Source organism: Chelonia mydas, chromosome 14 (genome assembly GCF_015237465.2).
Source record: "Chelonia mydas isolate rCheMyd1 chromosome 14, rCheMyd1.pri.v2, whole genome shotgun sequence".
Taxonomy (NCBI): Eukaryota; Metazoa; Chordata; order Testudines; family Cheloniidae; genus Chelonia; species Chelonia mydas.
The window spans coordinates 14,904,879-14,927,431 of record NC_051254.2 but is presented as its reverse complement, the minus strand read 5'-3'; the positions used below and the strand labels follow the sequence as shown (position 1 = coordinate 14,927,431).

The 22,553-nt window shown below is 49.9% G+C and overlaps 2 protein-coding genes across 15 annotated transcripts in view; one reads left to right on the top strand and one right to left on the bottom strand.

The window, feature by feature from the left end:
• The window catches only part of CASKIN2 (CASK interacting protein 2), an 86,127-nt gene extending 79,374 nt beyond the window's left edge, over window positions 1-6,753 (top strand). For all 8 annotated transcript variants that reach the window (XM_043528558.1, XM_043528557.1, XM_043528556.1 and 5 more), the window contains 4 exons: window positions 495-633; window positions 901-3,138; window positions 3,326-3,668; window positions 4,041-6,753. In XM_043528558.1, coding sequence (XP_043384493.1) covers window positions 495-633; window positions 901-3,138; window positions 3,326-3,668; window positions 4,041-4,137 — 2,817 coding nt within the window. In that variant the 3' untranslated portion in view covers window positions 4,138-6,753. The remainder of the gene's footprint in view (window positions 1-494; window positions 634-900; window positions 3,139-3,325; window positions 3,669-4,040) is intronic.
• Window positions 6,754-7,620: 867 nt separating this feature from the next.
• Window positions 7,621-22,553, bottom strand: part of TMEM94 (transmembrane protein 94) — a 95,547-nt gene continuing 80,614 nt past the window's right edge. For 6 of the 7 annotated variants that reach the window (XM_043528560.1, XM_037913340.1, XM_043528559.1 and 3 more), the window contains 12 exons: window positions 22,173-22,288; window positions 20,747-20,846; window positions 19,524-19,632; window positions 17,912-18,101; window positions 17,029-17,106; window positions 16,355-16,440; window positions 15,046-15,127; window positions 14,457-14,611; window positions 13,775-13,869; window positions 12,053-12,146; window positions 11,529-11,699; window positions 7,621-11,213 (listed from right to left, as the gene is read on the bottom strand). In XM_043528560.1, the coding sequence (XP_043384495.1) occupies window positions 11,141-11,213; window positions 11,529-11,699; window positions 12,053-12,146; window positions 13,775-13,869; window positions 14,457-14,611; window positions 15,046-15,127; window positions 16,355-16,440; window positions 17,029-17,106; window positions 17,912-18,101; window positions 19,524-19,632; window positions 20,747-20,846; window positions 22,173-22,288 (1,349 nt within the window). In that variant the 3' untranslated portion in view covers window positions 7,621-11,140. Of the gene's footprint in view, window positions 11,214-11,528; window positions 11,700-12,052; window positions 12,147-13,774; window positions 13,870-14,456; window positions 14,612-15,045; window positions 15,128-16,354; window positions 16,441-17,028; window positions 17,107-17,911; window positions 18,102-19,523; window positions 19,633-20,746; window positions 20,847-22,172; window positions 22,289-22,553 lie in introns of those variants that run through there. The other variant, XM_043528562.1, reaches the window with a different exon arrangement.

Below are 22,553 nucleotides of genomic sequence, written 5' to 3'. Positions count from 1 at the left end.
AGTATTTCTTGTACTTTGCACCAGCATTATGGGTGCCCTGAGGCTGTTCTCAGGCACAGATACTGGGCTCTGGGCCCTGTGAGACTGTGCGCTTTTCCCTGGGGTTGTGGCTGGCACAGGTTCCCACTGTGTGTAAATGAGGCAGCAGGCCCAGCAGACTCAAGTGCAGGTTTTAACGAGAGTCCACAGTGGGTCATGCAGCCAGCCACGCAAAAGCAGCAGAGGGTATGGAGAGAAGAGCCTTGAGTGAACTGACAGTGATGGCTACATGGGCATCCTGCTGTGACATCCCTTCCCCCTGTAACAGCGCAGGGATGGCCTAGCCTAGGCAGAGAGCTGCTTGCCTGGAGCAATCTGGGACACTCCCAGGTGTGTGGAAGCATCTCAAAGGGCAGCAGGGAATGCAATGCCTAGTTCTCTCACAAGGCAGGTAGGAAAGAGCCATCCGTTGCTGGGATGCTAATGAAAATTGTCCCTGTTGCTGTTCTCTTTAGGCGGACCTGATGGAGTGGCTGAGCGCCATTGGGCTGCCCCAGTACCATAAGAAGCTGGTGAGCAATGGTTATGACTCCATCAGCATCGTAACAGACCTGACATGGGAGGACCTGCAGGAGATTGGCATCAACAAGCTGGGTGAGTTGCTGGGACTGCTCAGCAGCCATAAGGGTGGAGAGCAGCTAAATCTGTCAGTCAAGTGTAGAAGGGTGGAGCCTCTGCCCTCTATGATGCTGGCTAAAATCCAGCCCATACTGTGGTAACTGCAAGGTCTGACGACATCCTGTGTGCAAAGGTCTCAGTGTAGTAGCCAGTGCTCAGGGGTCCACAGCATTAAAACCACAATTGTCCTTCCTGTTGGGCCACGGAAACTGAACTCTCCTTTCGCTCCTTTGCCATCTGCAGGCCACCAGAAGAAGATCATGCTGGCTGTCAAGAAGCTGACAGACATCCGCAAGAACTTGAACCAAGCCGACACCAAACTGGCAAGACGCAAAATCCCTGGGGCCCTGGACATAGTCACCATTGAGTCTGTTGAGAATGGAGAGTCCCAGTCTCCGCACACGCCCAAGATGATAACCTTCCAGGACAGCGAGCTGAGCTATGAGCTCCAAACAGCCATGTCCAACAGCTGCCAGGAAACGCTCCCCATGAAGAACACTCAGGGGATGTCACGGAGTCAGGAGAGCATTGGAGTGCGCTCCAGAGGGTCAGGGCATTCTCAGGACAACATGTTGTCCAAGACCATCCTCTCCAGCCATTCCCAGGAGAGCCTGGGCAGCGGCAGCAGCAGCAGCGGGCACTCCTCCACGCAGCCCCGGCAGAAGGAGAATGCGGACGTTCTGCCAGGGAGACCTAACCAAGATAATTACGGGAAGGTTATTACCAAGCTGACCACCCAAGAGGGACTGAATGGTTACTCCAATGGGTGTGGAGGAAGCCCTCTGAAAGAGAGGAACCTCCCCGAAGGGACAGATCAGTACCAGCGGCCTGTGGCTCAGAAAGGCAGCGTTCCACTGTTACAGCCATCCAACTCTCTACCAGCAGCAACCCCCTGCACCCCACTGCAGACACCCAACAAGGGCACAGCACCCTACGTCTTCATGTATCCTCACATCTCCTTGAAATCCCCCGGTGTTCCTGAGCAGCCCAAGAACCCAGCACACCTGTACCCCCAGTTCTCCTCGACCCCGAGGAGCAACCTCCAGTCATCAGCTCAGAAAGCTTTCTCCTATCTCCATTCCCACTGCAGTGGCACAGAATCACCATACATGTCTCCAAAGCCTGGTGCCACCCTGGGCTCCTGGCAGGCTGGAGAACAGCAAAATGGAGACACCTTCAAATACAAGAAGCGCTCTCACAGCCTGAACCGCTACGCTCTGTCGGATGGCGAGCATGAGAAGGAGGAGGGAGTCACCAGCACCCTGGGCTCCTACGCCACCCTCACCAGGCGCCCGGGACGGAGCCAAGTGCCACGCACCTATCTGCAGTCAGACAGCAAGGTCGTTCGCAGCCAGTCCTTCGCCATCCGGGCGAAGAGGAAAGGGCCTCCACCCCCACCACCTAAGCGCCTGAGCTCTGTCTCCAGTGCCCAGGCTATGGAGGCAGAAGGGGAGCAGGGTCTGGAATCAGAAAGGCGGCCAGCTGTTGCCCAAGATTCGGTGGATGTGGCTCCCTCACCATGGCTGGGCACCAGCAATGCAGGCACCAGCCAAACAGTGAAGAGCATAGCTGCAATGCTCGAGGTGCCCACCGTAGGTGGGAGTCCACCAAAGCCTCTTCTGTTACAAAAGCCCCCAACTCCAGATCACGAGCTAGTTTCTAGAGCAGGCTCAGATGGTCAGCCCTGTGGAGCCAGGATCTCTGAAGGCTCCTGCAGCATGAGGCTCTCGGATAACGAGAGAGACGCCTTTGGAAACAACAGACCCCGCCGTCGCACGTTCAGCGAACCTAGTGTCACCACGATGGAGGCCTTGCAAAGCAGCCTGGAGGACGTCCAGTCTGACACAGAGGAGGAGCGGAGACCTGGCCCAGAGGACTGTGAGATCTCGTCGTTGTCCTCTCAGAACAGCTCCAGTGAGTGCATTCCATTTGCAGAAGAAGGCAACTTAACCATCAAACAGCGACCAAAGCCTACCGGGCAACACAAGGCAGAAGCTACCAGCCGGGACTCTGAGTCCAGCTCCCCGACAGCTGCTGATGTGGGGCCTCCCTGCTCCTCTGCTGGGAAGGAGCTGGGAGGAACCACAGAAAAAGAGTTGGAAGTGCTGGAATTCAACCTCACCGAGTCTGACACGGTGAAGCGGAGGCCCCGGTGCAAGGAGAGGGAGCCACTCCAGACTCTGCTAAAAGTGTTCAGCTTGGCTGGCCAGAGCCAGGCTCTTGCGAGTCCGCCCCCACAATATGCACAGGCCCAAGCCGTGAGCATCATGGGCCCAGCGCTACAAGTGCCGGAGCCGGAGCCCAGGGGGAACGGAGACAGTTTTGATGACGACAGAGTGGAATTCAGAATTGCTGAGATTGAGAAAAGCATCCTGTCTCTGGAGAAGGGGGTCAAAAAGCCTCCACTTTCTCTGAAATCAGCCAGCCCTGGGGAGCTGCATGAGGGTGCTGTCCGCCTGAGGACCTCACCTGTAGGGCCAGGTACATGCAACATGGTATTCATATTCAGAGTGAACTAAAAGCTCCTCCTCGGGGGGGCGCTGTACGGAATACGGTGGGGTGGGGCAGCTGTCAGCTACATCCCTTCCGTGTGTGTGTGTGTGCTCCCAGAGCCGATGTACACCGCATAGGGCCAGGACTGAACTAGGTTTTATCTGTTCCCTTCCAGATGCCTCAGCCAAGCACACGTCCGTTGCTTCTACGAAGCTGGTATTTTCAGGGCCAAAAACGATTTATCAGCAAGTCCTGCAGCCCTCCCGGAATACCATCGCCCCCTGGGCAACTGCCGAGATGGCACCAGAGGTGGCAGGATCCACTGCTGTTGCCTGCCCATCGAAGCTGGAGATTGGCAACAAGGCAGTCTTGAGCAGCGGGATGCCCATTTTTATGAAGCCTTTGAGTGCTGCTCCGGATGCAGCCCTGGCTCAGCAGAGACTGGAACAGACCAACTCCTCCCTGGCAGCTGCGCTGCAGGCTGCTGAGAAAAAAATAACAGCCGAGGAGTTGGACAGGTGAGGGAACAGCCCTGGGGGGAGAGCAGGGCCGAGTGGGTAAGTTGTCCCTCAGCCACATATTCCTCAAGAGTGCCTAGAAACACTTGGGCCAGGTTCTTTTTCAGCTTCGTCCTCCGCTGGACCAAGGGTCCATCAACCTCTCATGGCACTGTTAAAACATGGTTCCATTGTGCAGGGGGGGCCCAGGAATGCTAATCCCGTTCCTGAGCTGTGCACAGGGCAAGGCTTGAGCAATGGTTGGGTCCAACCAACGCCTTGGTTTGGGGGAGGCACTGGGGCCCCCCGGGCAGTGTTAGCTTCAGAGGGCACCAAGGCCTTCACTCGTCACATGGTCTTACCCATCCTGCCTTTTCTTTCTTTCCTTCTCAGTCACTACGGGGCTACGCACTCGGCTAATAACATCCTGGAAGACATCAGCAACATGTTCGATGACCTGGCTGACCAGCTGGACGCCATGCTGGACTGAGACTTGGTCCCCTGCCACTCATCCCCAGTTGCTGTGCTAATGCCTGAAGGGGGATTTCCCTGAACTCTGCCCAGGGATCGCTACAGCTGCTCTGATCCTTCTCCCTCCTGCACTTTAGGGCTTGGAGTGTGCACCTCCCTCACCTTTCCTGGCCCACTCAGGGCATCCCAATGGACTGGAGACCCAGCAGCCCAGTCACAGCCCCAATGTCCCTTTGTAGCTGCAGGAGACGAGAACAAGGAAGATGCAGCTACACCTTTCCACCCTCAGCAGAGTTTGAGTGAGTGCAGCAACGCTCACTCCTGGGTGTCCAGCCTCCCCCAAGAAATGAGCTCAGCTGCTGGCTGCAAAGAGCTCTGCTTCTTCAGGGGCCTTTTCCTCACTAGCCCCAGTGCGGAGTCCTGCCTCTTATTATTTAAACCCTGCCAACAGCATGTTGGGGGAGAGGACCTCCTTGGGCAGGCACAGCAGAGCCAAGCACTTAATGCGCAGCCCTGGCAGGGCCTGTCTGCTGCTGAAATAAGACGGGACTTGTTGCAGCTTGGGAGCTCTCTGGGTGAGAAGAAAGCTGCCTGCTTTCTTTGGTGCTTTTTAAGCACATCAGTGTAAGGCAGCGTGTAATCCAAGTGGATTTAAATCCCCACAGCAGTGCCCTCAGAGCCGCCCTGGGACAGCGCTGGCACAGTCTGTACCCCATAAAGGAGCAAACAGGCTCCACACTTCACAACAGCTTTGTCAGGAAATTAAGATCTACCTGACCTGCTTCCTGCATGGATTCATTCCTGGTTAAAAGAAAAGGAGTACTTGTGGCACCTTAGAGACTAACATTTATTTGAGCTACAGCTCACTTCATCGGATGCATGCTCAAATAAATTTGTTAGTCTCGAAGTTGCCACAAGTACTCCTTTTCTTTTTGCGGATACAGACTAACACGGCTGCTACTCTGATTCCTGGTTAAATGGCTCCTTGCCGAAGACTGGGATGAGCATGTTTTGGGGTAGTCAGTGCCAGCCTGGCTAGAGCATGTTGCTACAGCTGAGGGTGCCCTCTGCTGGCTCGAGATCGCTACCCACACCCTCCGCAGTATTGCATATCCAGTCACTTGGGCAGGAACAGGTTGTTTTCTTGTGGCAAACACATTCTCTTCTTTCCATGTGACTATTCTAGCCCAGCTCCAAGCAGGGAGGGAGACAGACCTGGAACAAGACTCCAAAGCTGAGTTGGAAGCAAAGATTTTTTTTTAAAATGCTAGCAGCATTTGGCGACCTGTGAAGATGCTTCTTAATCCTACTAAACACTGACCAGCTTCTAGAAGAATGGAGCTAGAAACGACCTCACTGCACTAAGTTAGTTTTAGCTCCCTGACAGCTACTGTAAATAGAAGGTGGACTCACCCACATCGACAGGGCTGAAGCAAAGGAATGGCAGCCACAATTTTTTCATTCCTAGCAGCAGTTAGATCTGGATTGCTTTAAGAACAAATTTTTCTTGAAGGATCTGTATGGGGTCACCTAAAATGCCAAAACTAATTAATGCACCAGAGCAATAAAAGGGAAAATTTGCACATTTTGTACTAAGGGGTCATTTGTTGCAAAAACCACCAAGCAAATCTAACTTTTTAAAATTAAAGCTAAATTATGGAGGTGACTGAAGGAAGCAGCAGCCTTCCTCATCCCCCAGGGAAATTTGCACCTCAAACTATTAGACTGTTTACAGTATCAACTCTCCCTGCACTAGAAAGAGAGCAGCCCCTTGTAAAATCCACCCACCCCAGCCCATGTATTTCTCAGCAACCTACTCATTTGTGTGGTAACCATTTGTACCATGATCCCTATTGGCCAGAGATGGAATTCATGCCAGCCTGGCCTCTATGGAAAAACACAACTTGTCAGGTGGCAAGGATGGGCTGTAGATTTGATGCTAACTCATCTTGGCCCTAGCTAGTCAGTATCTTTGTACTTTACGTTGCCTGAAATACCGCCGTGTGTGAAACCGCAAGTGCTACAAAAGTGAACTTTTAAAAATAGCTGCAACCAGTGGCACTTTATAAAAAGGTTTAAAAATAAATCTTTTTAAAAGGGGTGTTCGTGTCCCACGAGTTGACTTGGGACTAGTCCAACATTTTCAATGTTGATAAACTGTAAATGTGTTTTTTTTTTAAAGACAAAATGTATATATTTTAAATGTGATTATATATTTACTAACCAGATTTCAAGGTGTCATTATCTAGGGACAGGGATAAGAGAGACACTGGGGTAGAGCTGCATTACTCTGAGCCACCACAGGGGCAGCAGAGTGCTGTTCTTACAGTCAATAACAGAATTACATATTTGTTTTTCTCTCAGAGGAATGCTTATTTTTCAAGTTCTAGATCTTTATTTTAAAGATATTGTATGCTGTGTAAATTATGTATGGGCATGACTGTGTCTAACCAATTCCTGTTCTGTGCAGCCAGGGAGCTAGGGAAAAAATTAGTCCACGTAATCGCCAGACTGACAGATTTTAAACCATCTGGACTGTTTGCGTTAATTATGCAGTTTGTTTTCCACTAACATCAATTAAGACTTAATTCTATTAAACAGTGGGGCTTTTTTCCCCTTTGATAGTTCTGCCTAATTGACTCAGTTGTCTCCTTCATGTTAATACTATTGTCCACTTGCTCTCTCTGAGGGTGTCTCCAGGGACAAAATCTTGCCCTTGACTTCAGTGGGACTAAGATTTGACCTTACATGTTACCCCTGTAGGGTGGTCAAAAGTAAGGGAATTGATGGCACAGAGTAATGGTTAGAGCACCGGGCTGGAAGCCAGAACTCCTGGCTTATCATGCAACAGTTAAACAAGTCACATCCTTATCTACATTTTCAAGGCAAGAAAATCCTTCCTTCCTAATCCATTTTGAGATCAATGTCCAGCACTGTTACAATGCTGCAGTCTTGCTGAGCAACGCACAGCTGGTGGCCCAAGCCCAACCCTGCTTGGTCTCTACTAATCCATTTTTCTCCACTTTTCCCAGTACCCACTTGCCTCAGCTCCAGCCAGTCCTTCACCTTCCCCCTCTTGACTCCAACACCACTAAGACTCCTCTTCTCTAGCACCTTTCACCCAGGACCAAAGTGATTCAGACATTAACTAGGCCTCACAACAGCTGCTTGGCCAAGTTCATTACTAGAGTAACTGATTACTGCAGCTGTAGTTAGTACAGTGCTCTGGGATCCAGTGGAATGAGAAGTGCTAGGCAAATAGTTATTCTGCAGAACAGAGGCACACAGATATGAAGCGATTTGCCCAAGGGCAACCTGCGTCCTAGTGGCAGAGCCAGGAATGGAAACCCAAAGTGCCAAGCTTTGACCACACTGCCTCCCACTACACAATGAATCAGTTTCTCAGAGGGGAACCAAGCTACATAACCCCTCCCCCACAGAGCATGGAAGCTCTCACTAGTATCCACTCAACCAACTGAAAGCAAGCTCCCTCTCCCTGATGCACAGTATCAGACAATCATTTATTGCCATTCATACATTGGGTGCTTGTGTTTTTTATACAATTTACAAGTTTTAATACAAATCAAAAAAATTTTTACATACATCCAAAAAATTTTAATTTTCAATATAAAATATACACCATTTAAAAACATTTTGATGTAGGAAATTCCTTTCCAAAGCCGTGCACTCATGCCTTTCCAAAACCCTGGTTAGCTAAGAGGGGAGGAGGGGGTGTGAGGTGACAAGGCCTGTACAGAGACAAAGGCGACTACCAAAAAGGCTCAACTCTAACATTTTGGCTCCATCTGAGTCAAACCAGGGAGGGAGAGAGTGGCAAGAGGGAAGTATTTTCAGAGTGATCACCACAGAAAAGGAAATCTACAGGATATGCCCCCTCTAGAAGAGAGACTGGCCAGCTCTGAGCTTTGGCAGCTGCTGCCTTTAAAATCACACTATAAAACATCTGGGGAAACAAAACAAGCTAAGATCTCAGATCCTTGAGAACAAAATTGTGCAGTTTTAAGTGTGACTCTGGCAGTGGGAGGCTTCATGTTTGTGTCTGACTCCTGTTCAAATCAGCTCAGCTTGCAAGTAAAGAGAGAGGTTTTTCCTACCTGCTAACCCTGCAAATTCACCCTGAGATCTGAAAGTCAAGCTTGGTTCTTGCTGTCTCAGGCATCACCAATTTTGCAATTTAAATAAGTGTCCATGCCAAGGCAGAATCCAACTCACTCTCCTGGAGCTATGTCAGCCCTGCACGTCTAAAAAGAGTAAAAATAATAGAAGGCTTAGTCTAGTCTGTAAAAGGAGCAGATGTAACTGGCTACACACAGAGAGCCAGCTACTAGAGTACGAAAGGACTGGTTTTACATTGGAACGACATAGTACAACCCCATAATGGCTGTTGATCAGAGTTCCCAGCCATCTTGTTATCCCCAGCAGCTCTGAGCTTGGAGATGCAGACTGTAATCTTTTTAAAGTTCTCTAGTTAGCTCCCTCCAGCTACCCCCTTTGGGCCTTGTCTACACTAGGCAATCATGTCTACTAGTATGTTTTACCTAACACAATGTTAGACATGATTTTTCCTTCAACCTGGACAAGTACAGTTGTGTTCAAATGGTGTGAACCCCAGTATTCACCAAAATAGGCCAATACGTTTTAAAAACATGCTTTGTTCCTGTCTACACTAGGTGCCAAGTCATGTTTAGCATCACACTTATCAATTTACGTGTCTAACATGATACAATTTCCCAACATAGCCAAGGCACCTGCTAGACTGTACTGGAAAGGCAGAGCCTCCTTCACTTACTGTATCTGACCAAGTTCATGCTTGCAGTGACAAATTGTTAAGGCCCAGAGCAGAATGCCACCTAACCCCACCCTCCCATTCACAAAACTATACCCCAGCTATTCCAATATATTTACTCTGACAGTGGTGCTCACACATACCCCCATTCTTCCCCCAGTACCTATTTGGGATATTGGGACTTGGGGATGTTGCTTAGAGTCGATCATCCTTGGTTTTGTTACTGCTCTCATTGAGACACATGGCCAACAAGGGGGAGCAACAGGGAACTGGCTAAGGGGGTCTCCACCCTCCCAGTCTGTCAGGAAATGATCAACAGCTACTACTCTGCTCCAGGCCCAAGGTGACATCTGTGTTTTGTGAAGTTACTATGGAAGCACAGATGGAGCCAGGATTTGCCTAACTTGGTCTGGTCTCCAAGCCTGGGAAGGAATAAATTTCAGCACTGGGAGTGGTCTGTTAAATAGGCCCACGAATTCCAGTCTGTAGCCAGAGCCAGCACCAGCTCTGTGTAAAGGTGCAAGGTGGCTCCTGCAACCCCAGGCTCCTCTGCATTGGGACTTTTTACCACTGCTGTAGCCTGAGTCTGTGCAAATGTGCTGTGCTAGTGCACATAATGCCTTGCACCGATGTGGCATGGGATAGACAAGCCCTCCCATGAAGCTCTCTCCAAGTTCAGAGGGATGCGGTCCACATGGGAGTTCCCTTGCACTAGGTCAGGAGGTGGGGAAGCAGAATGGCACAGCTAACCCCTAAAGAACCAATTTTCCTACAACCAGAAGCCATAAGGAAAAGCTGCAAGGGTGGTGCTCAAAGGGTGGAATGGAAACATAGCTGTGGGGAGGGGGATATTTTGAAACACTAGTACAAAAGGACATGATCAGAGGGAATTACACTTCTGGGAAGGCGGCCATTTCCCGCCCTGCTCGTCATTCACAATTCCAAGCAGTAGGGAGATCCTGTTGCCTGCCTGTAAACACACCTGCTTCTAGGAAAGGCTGGGGGCCCCTGAAATCAGAGTCAGCTGCAGACACCGTGCCTGGGGCAGGCAGCTTAGCTTAGCCAGATGCATCCCCCAGCCCCCAGTCTCAGACAGGTCTGCCTAAGCAGGATGGTCACAGCGAGGGTGATCTGCATGAGTCAGTGAAAGACTAGAAATCCACCATCATGAGGGAGACAACAGTAAAGCTGCCTTGTTTGTGGCTGGCATTAAGGGAGTCTCCCCTGACGCAAGAAAGCTGGCCAGGCCAAGAAGATTATCAAAGCAGGACCACTTTGGCGTGGTCCCCAAAGGGCACTCCCTGACCTCCTGAAGGCAGGCAGGGCTTGGGCTCTCATGCAGATAGTTGTTAGAAATACCCCCGGGGACAGGGGAGCCTCCATCATGAGATTCAAATAGAGACTCTGCTTCCCCACTATTTGGGGCCCCAGCAAGCCGCATTTGGACCATGCCACTTTCCAGTTGTGCTGCAAGTATGCCCACTGTCCACTAGAGGGCAGGCCTGACTGCCGCCAGAGACACTAGGTGGCTTCCATGATGCAGTGTGGGGCCCCGGGGAGCCTGAGCAGAGCCAGCTTTGGAGAAAGGCTGCTTCCAAACAGTAGCACTCACAGAATGGCAGGAGACTCAAGGCTCTGATCCAGGAGAGCGTAGGGAAGGGCGGCCAAGATGGGAGATGGGGAGGGCACATACATACAACATAAAATCCTTTAACAAAAGGGCAAAACGGCAGAAAGAGGGTTTTCAATGGGGTTTTCTTATACCAGCAGCTCTGGATTTCCCCCCCATCAACCCCTCCCTCTCCCAACAGACTCAGCAGCCATGCCAGGGCCCTGATCTGCACAGACACAGCTGATCCTGGAGGAAGAGTCCACAAGGGGAAATTGCTTCATTTCAATGTCGTCAGGGTACTAAAAATAAATAAATAAAAGGAACAGCAGCCTGCAGGGCAGCCAGAGCTCCCCGCTCCCCTGGAGCGCTGCAATGGGGTAAGGGGCCTCAAACCTGCTCCTGGGCACAGCTACAGCAGTGGCTTCTCTCTCTACGGTCCTGTCGCTGTTTGGTGAGGAGCCCTGGCGGGTCCACGTGTGTAAGGGAAGCCTTGCGAAGCCTCCAGTGCTACCACTCTTGCCACGCAGGTCAAGGCTGTATGGGGACAGGAGCATATGTCCCTCACCCCACGCGGCATCTCCACAGGACTCCTGCTGCCGCGGTTCAAAATGGAGAATTCATCCCCAGTTTGGTTTCAAACTGCAGCTTCTGCCTCTTTTGGTAACGGACCCGCACCCTGGAAAGGACAGAAAGGAAGAGCAGCACGTTAGGGAAGAGGGGCAAGTCCTGCAGCTCACAGAGCAACCCACCCTTGAGAACAAGGACACCCAAACGTCCAGAGCCCAAGCTACGGGCCCTCTGTAGCCAGCTGGCCCTGCACACTGCAGCAATGCACCTGGTCCCTGCAGCATGCTGCTTACGTAATGGCATGGCCATATATTCCACATTATTCTTCTTCATCCTGTTTCTTACGCATCATCTCAGCCCAAGAACCGGCCAGGAGCTGGGGCGGAACAGGTCAGCAGGCTCCCCTCCCACTGCCGTTCCTTACCGGATTTCGTGGAGTTTGACGATCTCGTTGACAATTACCACGAGGATGAGGGAGTGGAAACCCAAGAGCCATGAGACCAGGGAGATGTGAACATCATTAAAGGTTAATGGAGAGTCTAAGTTTGTCCACAGCTTCAGATCCAGAGCCGTCTGCATCACCTGACCCAGCAACCTAATTCAATGAATGGAGACAGCAAGGCTTAGACATGCCCACATGCCTCCTGGAAGCAGTGATGTAGGGCTCAGGCCCAAGTATGCCTGTTCCTGCAACATTATACAAGGTACGTGCCCTTCTGCTGACAGGATCAAACTAGGACCTGCCCCAGTGTCCCAGATCCCATGCTGCTGAACTTGTTTCCCACCGTGCTTAGCCATTTCATGGGAGTCTTTGTACAGATAGTACTGGGGTAAGTGTCCGGAGCTGTCGGGAGCCTGCTGAACTAAAGACAGGCCCTGCCCCTCCCTGCCGTATGTAATGGCAGCCCCTGCCCCTCCCTGTGCTGTTCAGCACCTGATGATACTCACACAACACCCACAGTTAGGGTCCACCATCTGTTAGTGAAGGGGCTTTTCTTCCAGAGAGGTTTGGTGCGATGGACGTGGGTGATGGATATAAACACTGAGGAGAGAGATGGACGTGATTTTAGTTGCCACCACAGATGGATGGGGAGAAGGGCTTTGCCCCAAGATCTAGCCTGAACTGAAGCGATACTGGTCTGATTCCCCCACACCCTGCCTTCCATGCAAGCATCATGAGGCGCTTCCCAAACAGCCTCACCTCAACATGAAGCAGGCAAGAGTTACCCATGTTTTGCTGGTGGAGAAACTGAGGCACAGACCTGCCCACGGTCACTCAGTGCAGCAGTGTCAGAACCAGGCTTAGAGGCTGGTTCTCCAACTATCTGGGCTCTAACCACAGGATGACACTGCACTGCTAACATGCAGGAACCAGAGTGGGCTCCGAAAGCACGGGGATCAGCACTGAAAAGTTAAGCAAAAGAAGTGGGAGAGGCATGGGTCACAGTTAGGGGCTCCCCAATTTAACCCCAGGCCTTCTTCAGAGGCAAGCCACAGCCCGACAGACAGATGTGGCCAGACACAGAACTTTTTGGAGTGCCTGTAATGCTTTGGGGCTCAGAATTCTCCAGATTACAGCGCTTGCACCTCCTGCCCAGCAGAGGTTATCCACTTGCAACAGTCCCTATTTGCATTCTTGCATTATCCTGACTGTAAGGGTTAACAGTACCGATAACTTTGCATACTTTCAGCAGAGCTCCTCAAAGAATAGCTCCACAATGCTGACTGCCTCTCTCAACACAGATGTGTCGCCCAGTGATACTACAGGTCCCAGTATGCAATGTTCTTGCCTGCATCAAGCAGCCAGAATGGTTGGCTCAAGATGCAGCACTGCATGCTGCAGTCTGTTGTGTCCAGGGGTCCTTAAAGTGGAGAATAGAGGCAATCCGTGCTATTTCATTCAGATTAGATGTAGTTCTTGGGCTCCTGGCAGGACACTAACTTAGCACTCAGTTGGGCTGCCCTTGTTCTAACAGGGAGCACAACCATCTCGTGTCAGGAGCTTGGGAGAAAGCTGAAACTGAATCACAGAAGTGTACGACTGGAAGGGACCTCAATAGGTCATCTAGTCTGGTCCCCTGCACTCAAGATAGGACTACATAACGAGACCATCCCTGGCAGGTGTTTGTCTAACCTGTTCTTAAAAATCTCCACTGATGGAGGTTCCACAATCTCCCTAGACAATTTGTTCCAGTGCTTAACTACCCTGACAGGAAGCTTTTCCTAATCTCCAGCCTAACCCTCCCTGGCTGCAATTTAAGCCCATTGCTTCTTGTCCTGTCCTCAGAGGTTAATGAGAACATTTTTTTCTCCCTCCTCCTTGTAACAACCTTTTATGTACTTGAAAACTGTTATTGTGTCCCCTCTCAGTCTTCTCTTCTCCAGACTAAACAAACCCAATTTTTTCAATCTTTCTTCATAGGTCATGTTTTCTAGACTTTTACTCATTTTTATTGCTCTCCTCTGGACTTTCTCCAGTTCATCCCCATCTTTCCTGAAATGTGGCACCCAGAACTGGACACAATACTCCAGCTGAGGCCTTATCAGTGCTGAGTAGAGTAGAAGAATTACTTGTCGTGTCTTGCTTACAACACTCCTGCTAATACAAGCCAAGGAAGCGTATAGTCCCCATAGTACAGAGACCCAAATCCACTGGAAACAGAGACTTACCAGTGTGCAAAACAATCAGACCTGCTGTGAGCTTCTGCGCTAAGAGGAGAGCGTTGGAAAACTCTCCAAACCAGTCAGGGGCACCATCAGCATTGCTGGGAAATTAAATTGGTCACTGAGAGTCATTGCTTAGGACAAAACTCAAAGATACAGGTGTGCTTAATGATTCAGGCTGCCTCCACTCCCCACGTATAGTTACAGGGATGGGCTCCTCCTCCTGGATCCCTGGGGGAAAGAAGTAAGAGACCGCCCCTTCTCAATGTAGGGCATGGGGAGCACAGGGAACTGGAGAGCCAGCCTCCTCTCCATGTGGGGGAGTAGGAATTCTAGGAATCAGAGGCAGGAAACCCAGGATCACACTGCACCAGTAGGATTTAGATAGCTTCAGTGTACATCAGGCCACACAGCAGGCAAAACATGCCGTCAGGGCCCTGCCCCAGAGAGCTTACAGTCTAGGCCCCAGGGATAGTGACAAAGAACCTGATGGGGGTTGGGGGCTATTTGGAGGACGAGGATTTGACATACACTACCTGGGAGGCTGCTCCAGCAAAGCGGGTCCATGAGAAAGAGCAGGGAAGCAGCCCAGAGAAAAACAAAGATGGAGCATAGGGAATGCAAGGAGTTGGGGGAAGTGGAAGGATGGCAGGATGAGGTGTGTGCTGTGGCAGTGTCTGTTCCTCACCTATACACCATGATGGAGGAGCAGGCGCTGAGGTTGAGGCTGGTGGCGTTCATCCCTTTGCAGGATTCGTGCAGCGTGAACCCAAAGCAGACAAGGCAGGAGCAGATGGTCAGGCTGAATTTCAGCAGGAAGCAGAGCAGGAAGTAATGCTGAGTCTGTGAACAGGGAGCAGCAAAAGCCAGTCAGTCATTCAGGAGACTGGCCTGGAATCTGAGGCATTTACTCCATTTCAGCCTTTCCTCCCAGCTTTCTACAGTCTCCCCTGCTCTTGGGACACTACAATAGACTCATGAGCTTGAGATGCAGCAAGGATCTCCGTGCCCCAGCCTCGATGACAGCAGCAAGAGGCTGCACCATCAGGCCATCACCATCCAGCCAAGACATTGGCAGCCCCAAAAAGGACACTGGCTGCCAGGGCTTCCCTTCATCCTGTTGCCATCAAAGGATGGCGATGATGTGAGCCAAGTCAACAGGACAGAACTTGCAAACTGGGCAGCTGGAAAGCACTTGAGCCTCCCGTGACTGCTCCCCAGTCCTGGATAACCTTGGGTGGGAAGTGCAAGCTGTTCCCATCCAACAAGCTTCCTACCTTTTTAGGAATGGAGGTTAAATTTTTCCCAGTTGCCATGGACATGACGGAGCTGTGGGGGGGCTTGCCCAGAAGAGACACACTGGGGAAACAGACAGAGGTTAGTCCCGATGGTGTCTCCAACCACACATCATGTCATCCAAAATAGCAGCCCTAGCACTTGAACTAAAGGAGAAGCAAATCTCACTGCCTCTACATTAGCATGGAAAACCTCGGCCAGGCCCCCAGCCACACAAAGGGCATTTACACAGCATCGTTTGGTTTGCTAAACTCAAAGTGCTCTGACAGTATATTTCTATTTTCTTAGCCCTATACCAAAGCAATCCAGGAAGTGAAAGGTTCAAATGGCAATGGGCAAGATAACCTCCAGGTGAGTGATTGGGTTACATGGCCATATCAAGCTGCAGCCCCTCTGGCTGTGCCTGATCATGAGTGCCCTCCACACACAGTGCAGCTCCAACCTTCCCAGCCACCAGGGAAGCTGTAAGGACACTGGAAGAGGTAAAATCTCCCTGCCTTCTATCAGCAAGGAGGAGAACTTGGAGGAATAAAGAACAAACACACCCTCTTGCCTCCTAGCTCACAGGAGCAAGAGAAGAAAGACGAAACATCCCTCATCCCCTTGCAGTACTCATGAGCGCAGGAGGAGAGAGGGCATATTTAAAGGGTCATTGAAGTCAGAGATGAATAAAGCATCCCTTAGATCATCCATCCCATTGCCCCTGCCAGAGCAACATTGTCACTGAAGGTTCACAGCCACACACCAGACAGTCATACCAGAATTTCCTGATCTCACACTATCGTATCAATGTGTGACCTCATGCCCCATGACACTGTGATGCTAAACCTCCCAGCACAGTGCCAGAACAGCTCTCCGGAACCTTATGGCTCCAACTCCCCCAACTCCTCGAGATGAGCACCACTGCTCTCTGCATGTAGCTACACTAAGGGGAAAGGCGTGCCCTTACCACATTAGCCAACACGCCGTCACTAGCACACAGGAAATCCTGGGACAGACAAGGCCATTTGCAATTTTCACGTATGACAGCAGGTTGAGGTGAACATCTGGGGAAACCTGTTAAAAGGGCTCCATAACAAAGGGCAGGGCTAACGAAGTCAAGCCACAGACAAGCATTAACAATCTCTCAACATTTCTCCTTTCAGCCAAGGAGCTCACAAGCCCTTTACAGACATTAGTTAACCCTCACAATATCCTTGAGAGGCACTGGCAGATATTAGCCCCATTTTACAGATGGCAAAGCCACAGCAAAGGGAAAAGTATCCAGGGAGATGCCCTTGACTCACTCACCTTAGCAGCGGGTAACAGAAACAGGAGAGCCATAGGATGTCCGTGGTGCTCAGAATGGGCGGCAGCTGTACCAGGCAGGACAGGAACTGAACAAAGAACCATCACAGAGAAAGGCATGATCAGCAAGAGGACTGGGAGAGCATCCACACCCCCACCTGCTTTACCTTGTGCCCCACCCTGGTAAGCGCAGGGACAGACTGGATACTGCAGAACCTGGATTACTTTGGAGATGCGCTGCAAAGCCCTGCCTGCTGCTCTGGACTGCATGGTGGCAGAGGCTAGAGACCGTCTTCTCTGGGAACAGCAGTGCCTACCCAAGTCCCCAGGCTACAAACACAGGGCAAGAGGGGGCCAAAGAACATTCCCGGCAAGAGGTTAGTTAAAACCTTGCCTACAGTGGAGGGGCAGTCTAGGCCAGGAAGCAACCAGAGTTTTATCATGGCTAGCATAGTAACTGCCCTCATCAAAGAGTGAACATAATCCTATTCATGAACAATCAGCAATGCGTGTAACTGAAACAAGTGTATTGGATACACAGGGTCCCGACCGTAGGAGATGTGTAAACCCTAGAGAATGCCAGACCCCACCCTTCCAGGCTGACCCACCCAATTGGGCTACATCCTCACATACCCCCAGCTTTCCTCCCCTAAGCCCCGCGAGGGTGGGGGGCTCACCTGAATGACCACCAGAGTCAGCTGGCACTGCAGCAAGAAGAGGAAACACTTGCGGATCCCGTACGTCGCATGCCTGGCCTGCAAGGAAGCACAAGCCCCCACAGGGCAATCACTGGGAGGGTACCTGCAGCAAGGAGCCCAAAGGGAGCTTATCCTCACTTCACATGAAACATCCATGTAGTGATGACCTCGACCCCCCAGGAAATATTTTGGGTGGTTGAGGCAGAGTCTCTGGCTGGTATGGGGAGGGTGAGACAGGAGAGGAGAGGGTCTCCAGCTCAGCTATGGAGGATGGTAGGGGTGGAGGTGCAGAATTAAACCTGGACCTGAACCTCTGCAAACATCTTTGCCTTTCCAGGTTTAATGCTAACTTTGCAGTAAAGGCTTTTCTGCCTGGAGAGCTCCATAAGCACGTTCCTTACTCATTTTACTAAAGTCAGAATCCTGGTGCCACAACGCACTCCCTCCTTCCATTGTCCTGCTGCATCTTTGAGTAGCAGAGCTTTTACACCCGTCAGAGAACTCACTTCAAGGTCTCACCATAGACCCAAGACTATTTGCTGTGACATTCTCATGCTGACTGCCTGGCTCTCCCATGTCTGACATGCTTCACTGGAAAGGGAGAAGTCAGGTAGAATAATATCTCCTTGATCCTGGCCAAGGTGGGTATCAGCAGAGAGTGCTATGGATGTCGTTCACACAGGGGCTGAAGAAGCTGAGTGGGAGGCAGCACCACTGCTAAAATGGCCACATAAGACTCCTGCTTTGCTCTCCATGACAGACAGGTAGGATTATTAGGACTGGAGATCTTTACAGTCAGGCTGTGATTTTGGATGAATAGACAGGCTGCCGGCGAACCAAAGGGGGAATGTAGCAGACTCACCTGTTCTATAAGTCGGATGATACTGATGCTCTCTTCCTGGTGGAAGGATAAGGAGCAGGGCAAGCTGTTGAGCTGGCCTGAGAGCTGCAGGGGTGTAAGGTCATCTGAGACTTGTGTCATGTTAGTGCTTGTGGCATAGCCAAAAGTCTCCCAGGAGCAGCGGGATGGATAGAGGGGATCCAGCGCTATGCTGCACAAACAACAGTGCAATGGTAAGGCAAGGCACCACCGCATGCAGAGAAAACCGTGCTTACCCTAAAGATCAAGTACACAACATGTATCCACAGCATATATAATGTGTGAATATACATCACCTATGGCTCCCTGTGAGAGTTTCAAAAGCACCTAATGGATTTTGGAGCACAAGTCCCACCTTCTTTCAATTAACACCAAGATTTTCAGAAGTGACTCAGGATTTTGGGTGCCTCAGTTCTGGGGACCCAATCTGAAGGCCCAGGGTTGTAAGAGATGGGTGCCCAGCACTTCATAAAAATCAGGCTCCTTGATGGGGTCTCATGTGATGACCCAAGATCACTCGTCACCTCTGAAACATCTTGACCTCAGTCTACAATTGATCTGACTAATTATGATGGGAGGCAGATCAGCCAATGACAAATGCAGTCTTACACTCTCAGTTTAACAGCCTGACGCTCGAGGAATCTTTGGTCAATCTTTTATCAACAGTGCAAGAAGTAATACCAATCTATTCATTGTTAATGCAATGGGCTGCAAAATGCACAAGTGATGCAAAGTGCACTCTTCGAAATGATCCTTGATACTATAAAATGTCCAACCTGGGCAAAGCAGACAGGAAGTAATACCGATACACTGCTGCCAAAAACGACTCTCTCAGGTTCAACAAGTTTACAGAAACAGAGGAGTAGATAAAATGTTGTAATTTTACCTTGGAGACATTATGATATCTGCATGAAAGGTATTGGTGTGGCAAAAAAATTGATATAAAAACAAGGTACATCATTATTTTTCAGAATGATTGTAGTAAATTTTACCCTGTATTTGTAGTTTTTAAAACAGGGTGCTCCTAAGTCCTTTAGGCTCTTTTAAAAAGTATCCCTTCGATCTCTAACAAATATTTAACATGTATATATCCTCTGGAACACACAGAAATCTGGCCTCAATTTAGATAGAACATTTATATGCAGACACCCAGCTGAGCACATGCATCTATTTTTGCAGCATTTACACAGAAAGCTCCCCAGTTTTTTGTAAAACACATGTGCAAAAGTAAGCATACATCTCCCAAGTGCACAAGTATGGAAATTTCCACAGACGAGCCTGCCTTGTATAGTGTAGGTCAGGTGCTTTCCACACATACCTTTAAAAAAGTGGGTCCAACTCCCCTTCCAAATAATTTATTTCCACAAACTAAGATACGCTATTAAATTGATTAGTATCATTGCCAGGAGACATGAGCAATCATCCCACCCCAAGATAGGTGGTTTCAAAAACCTCTCATGGAAAAAAAAACAGACTGGTGCTAATGGAATACACCAACTGTGAGCAGTGCAATCCGCTGTTTCCTCAGACACACATGCAGCGCTGTGTTGCCGACCACCAGCCAGTTTGAGGAGTTCAGACCCGGCTTTCCCACCTGATGTCACTCTGCAGGAAGAGGCAGCTGTTCCGCAGGTTCGCAGAGCTCCCCAGACAGCAGGTCACCTCTCCATACTCCTGCATGATCTTGATCATCTCGCACATGGCTGCGAGAGAATGACAAAGAGAGACTTAATGCCTTACCGTACCATGTACAAACACTGGCACAGAAGCATTTTAAATCTCCTCTCACCCTGATTTCATTTCTGGAGACAAACAATCAAACCTGTTAAAGGTTACCAGATCAATACACCTCCAGACTGCTCTTTGGAACCAAGTCCCTCAGACAACAAAGGCTAAGCCCATCAGCTCTTTGACCTTAAAAATATATGATTTGAGGTTAAAAGATATTGCCCTTCACATTTACTAGGAATTCCCCAATGAATTATAAACCAACATCAAGAACAGACTCTCCAGAACAGATCTCAGAAGCCTTATTTTAACTGTCCAAACAAACCCCTCTTCTTCCCACACTGTGTTCCCCCACCAGGAAGCTCTATGATCTAGCCTCCAATAAAGGGAAGGCAAAAATCATCCTCTCACTTCACTAAACAGTCTAGTCATTTCAGGACAGGGGTATGCAATCCACTCCTAGCTCAGCCCATGCCTTTGGAAAGAAATAACTGCTCTGCTGGCACCCTATGCACCTGCCCGTGGAGGGAAGGGGTGGAATTCTGATCCAGAGCTGCTCCAGTGCCATTTGAACCTTTGCCTCTTCTGCCTGGGGCACTGTTCCTTGAGATTGCAATTAACACGGACTTGGCCGTGGAGCACAAAGGCCTTGTTAAAAAATGTCTAGGAAATCATTTAAAATAAGGATTTTATAGAGACTTTCATGCAAGATTGAGTCACTTTACCCACATTCACAAGGAGCTTTATCCACATTTTACAGATGAAGGAACTAAGGCACTGAGAGGGGAAGTGATATAAACAAAGTCATGCATAAAGCTAGTGGCAGTCAGGTAGTCCACTAATAGCACCTGCCATAGTAGGAAATGACTTCTAGGAAGTGATTTCTGAGCCATGTAAGGAAATGATCACTGGCCCTCAGGATCTGGCCCTCAGCACATAAGACTGCAATGGAGGCTCATCCACCCAGACTTCCCCTCCCAGTTTGCTACAGGGTCTCCCCACCCCTCCATGCTCTCATGACCCACAGCAACTATCTGGAAATGTTTGGCAGCTGATGTGTGGGACAGGCCCAGCCCAGCGGTCACTTACTCTCTGAGGTGCAATCGGTAAACAGGGGCACCAGCAAAGGCACATTGTCTATGTTCTGCAGGTGAGGTCTCACCTGGTGGATCCCTCGAGGAAGTTTGGCCTTTAGAGAAAGAAGAGTGAGATTAAGATGGGAGGAGAAAATTGTAAATTAATATCAAGGTGATGATTACAGCCCCCCAACTCCTGCACTCAAATCTCTGTGGGGCAAGATTCCTGCGATTGCAGGATGGAGCATAAGTTGCTGTCTGTCCACTGTAGAGAGAGCTTGGCTTTCCTAAGAGAGTATAAAACAAGGCTCCCACTGAAGTGTTATTTTGCAATTCACATGCTGATTGGCCCATGCTCTCCCCCATGATTTACTATTTGCCCTTTGCAGGTGCAGCATGACCCAAGGGATCAGGGATTTAACTAGCGTTTGACCATCCAGCCAGAACACTAGTTCCGACACTGCATTAGGAAGAGATTGAATCCTTCAATTCAACCTGGAACACCAGCCCAGGAAAACCAACTGAGTGAAGAGCGGATGTCAGGCTAGCCCTGCTGCTGGAGCTAGCCTTCCCGGGCAAAAGAGAGAGAGAGGTTGTTTGATGCAGCGGGAGGGAGAAATGAACATGAAAAAAGGAATGAGGGGGGAATGGCTCCAGCGGGAGGAAGGGGATATAGACTGAGACAGTGAGAGAAGGGTACTTCCCCCGTGCGAGTTTTTGCATGTCTGAAGGCCAAGCTCTTTGGGACTCTCTGCTGTCTCCTAGTGTGTGAGTGTGTGGGGAGTTGGGGGGTGGGGGGGGATGGTGGGGAGAAGGGGGAGGTATTTCATCCGCAATCCTGCTGAAATTTAAGAAGATAAGTTTTCTTTTTCTAAATAGCGGCCTACAGGAGTGGTTCTAAATTTGTGTCTCTATGAGTCCAATAGAAGCTATGTGCCATCTCCCAGACTTATGAAAGCCATCAGGCCTTCTGCTGCAGAGGAGCAGCATTTCCAAGTCATTGATCTGCTATGACAGCCTGCTCTGCCCAAGATTGGGAGAGGGGAGAAGTGTTTTCTGCCAGCACAGATCACCACCCACTCCCCCTCACATATACTTGGAAGAGGAAGGGTAGGGAATCCAGACAGAAAGAGACAAGCCTTGTTTCTCCTCACATCCTACTGAGCAGTTCTGTGTATGGTCATCTCAACTCCTTAATCACCTAGCACTCTTAAACCTTCTCATGGAAGAAAGAAGGAGAGCATGCAAAAGGGCAAAACTGAACTACGTAGTGCTGGGGGTTGTGCGGGTCCTTGATGTCAAGCTGGGAAGAATCAAGAGACACAACACAAACCAATTAACAAACAAGGCTTACTTGAGTCTGGTGCTCCTGGAAAGCACCGAGGTGTTGTTCTTAACCAGAGAGTCAGTGTGGTGTGGAAAAGGAAAGATACACTCACCCTGTTGCAGTCCTCCAAGAAGCTGGGGATATCGCTGTCTGTTGGCTGAAAGCTGATGAGATCCAAGTGCCCTTCCTCTTCCATCAGCAGCAGGCCTTCCACATCATCTCGAGAGACTGAAGCAGAGAGAAAGGCAGCAGTAAAAATAAGCACAGCCCTGTCTACACTGCACCGTTTCCAGCCACATGCCCCTGCAACACACACAGCACCTTCACGTGGAACTGTGGAAGCCTGGAAACACAAGCCCTGATTTTCTAGGTTAGCTGCAGTCAGATCCCACTCAATTGTCTCCTAAAATAAAATATTTTTAAATGACTAATCTGCTCGGAGGCAGATGCATGAGCCTAGTCTCTTTAATCTTTTGATACATGATCGCTCTTC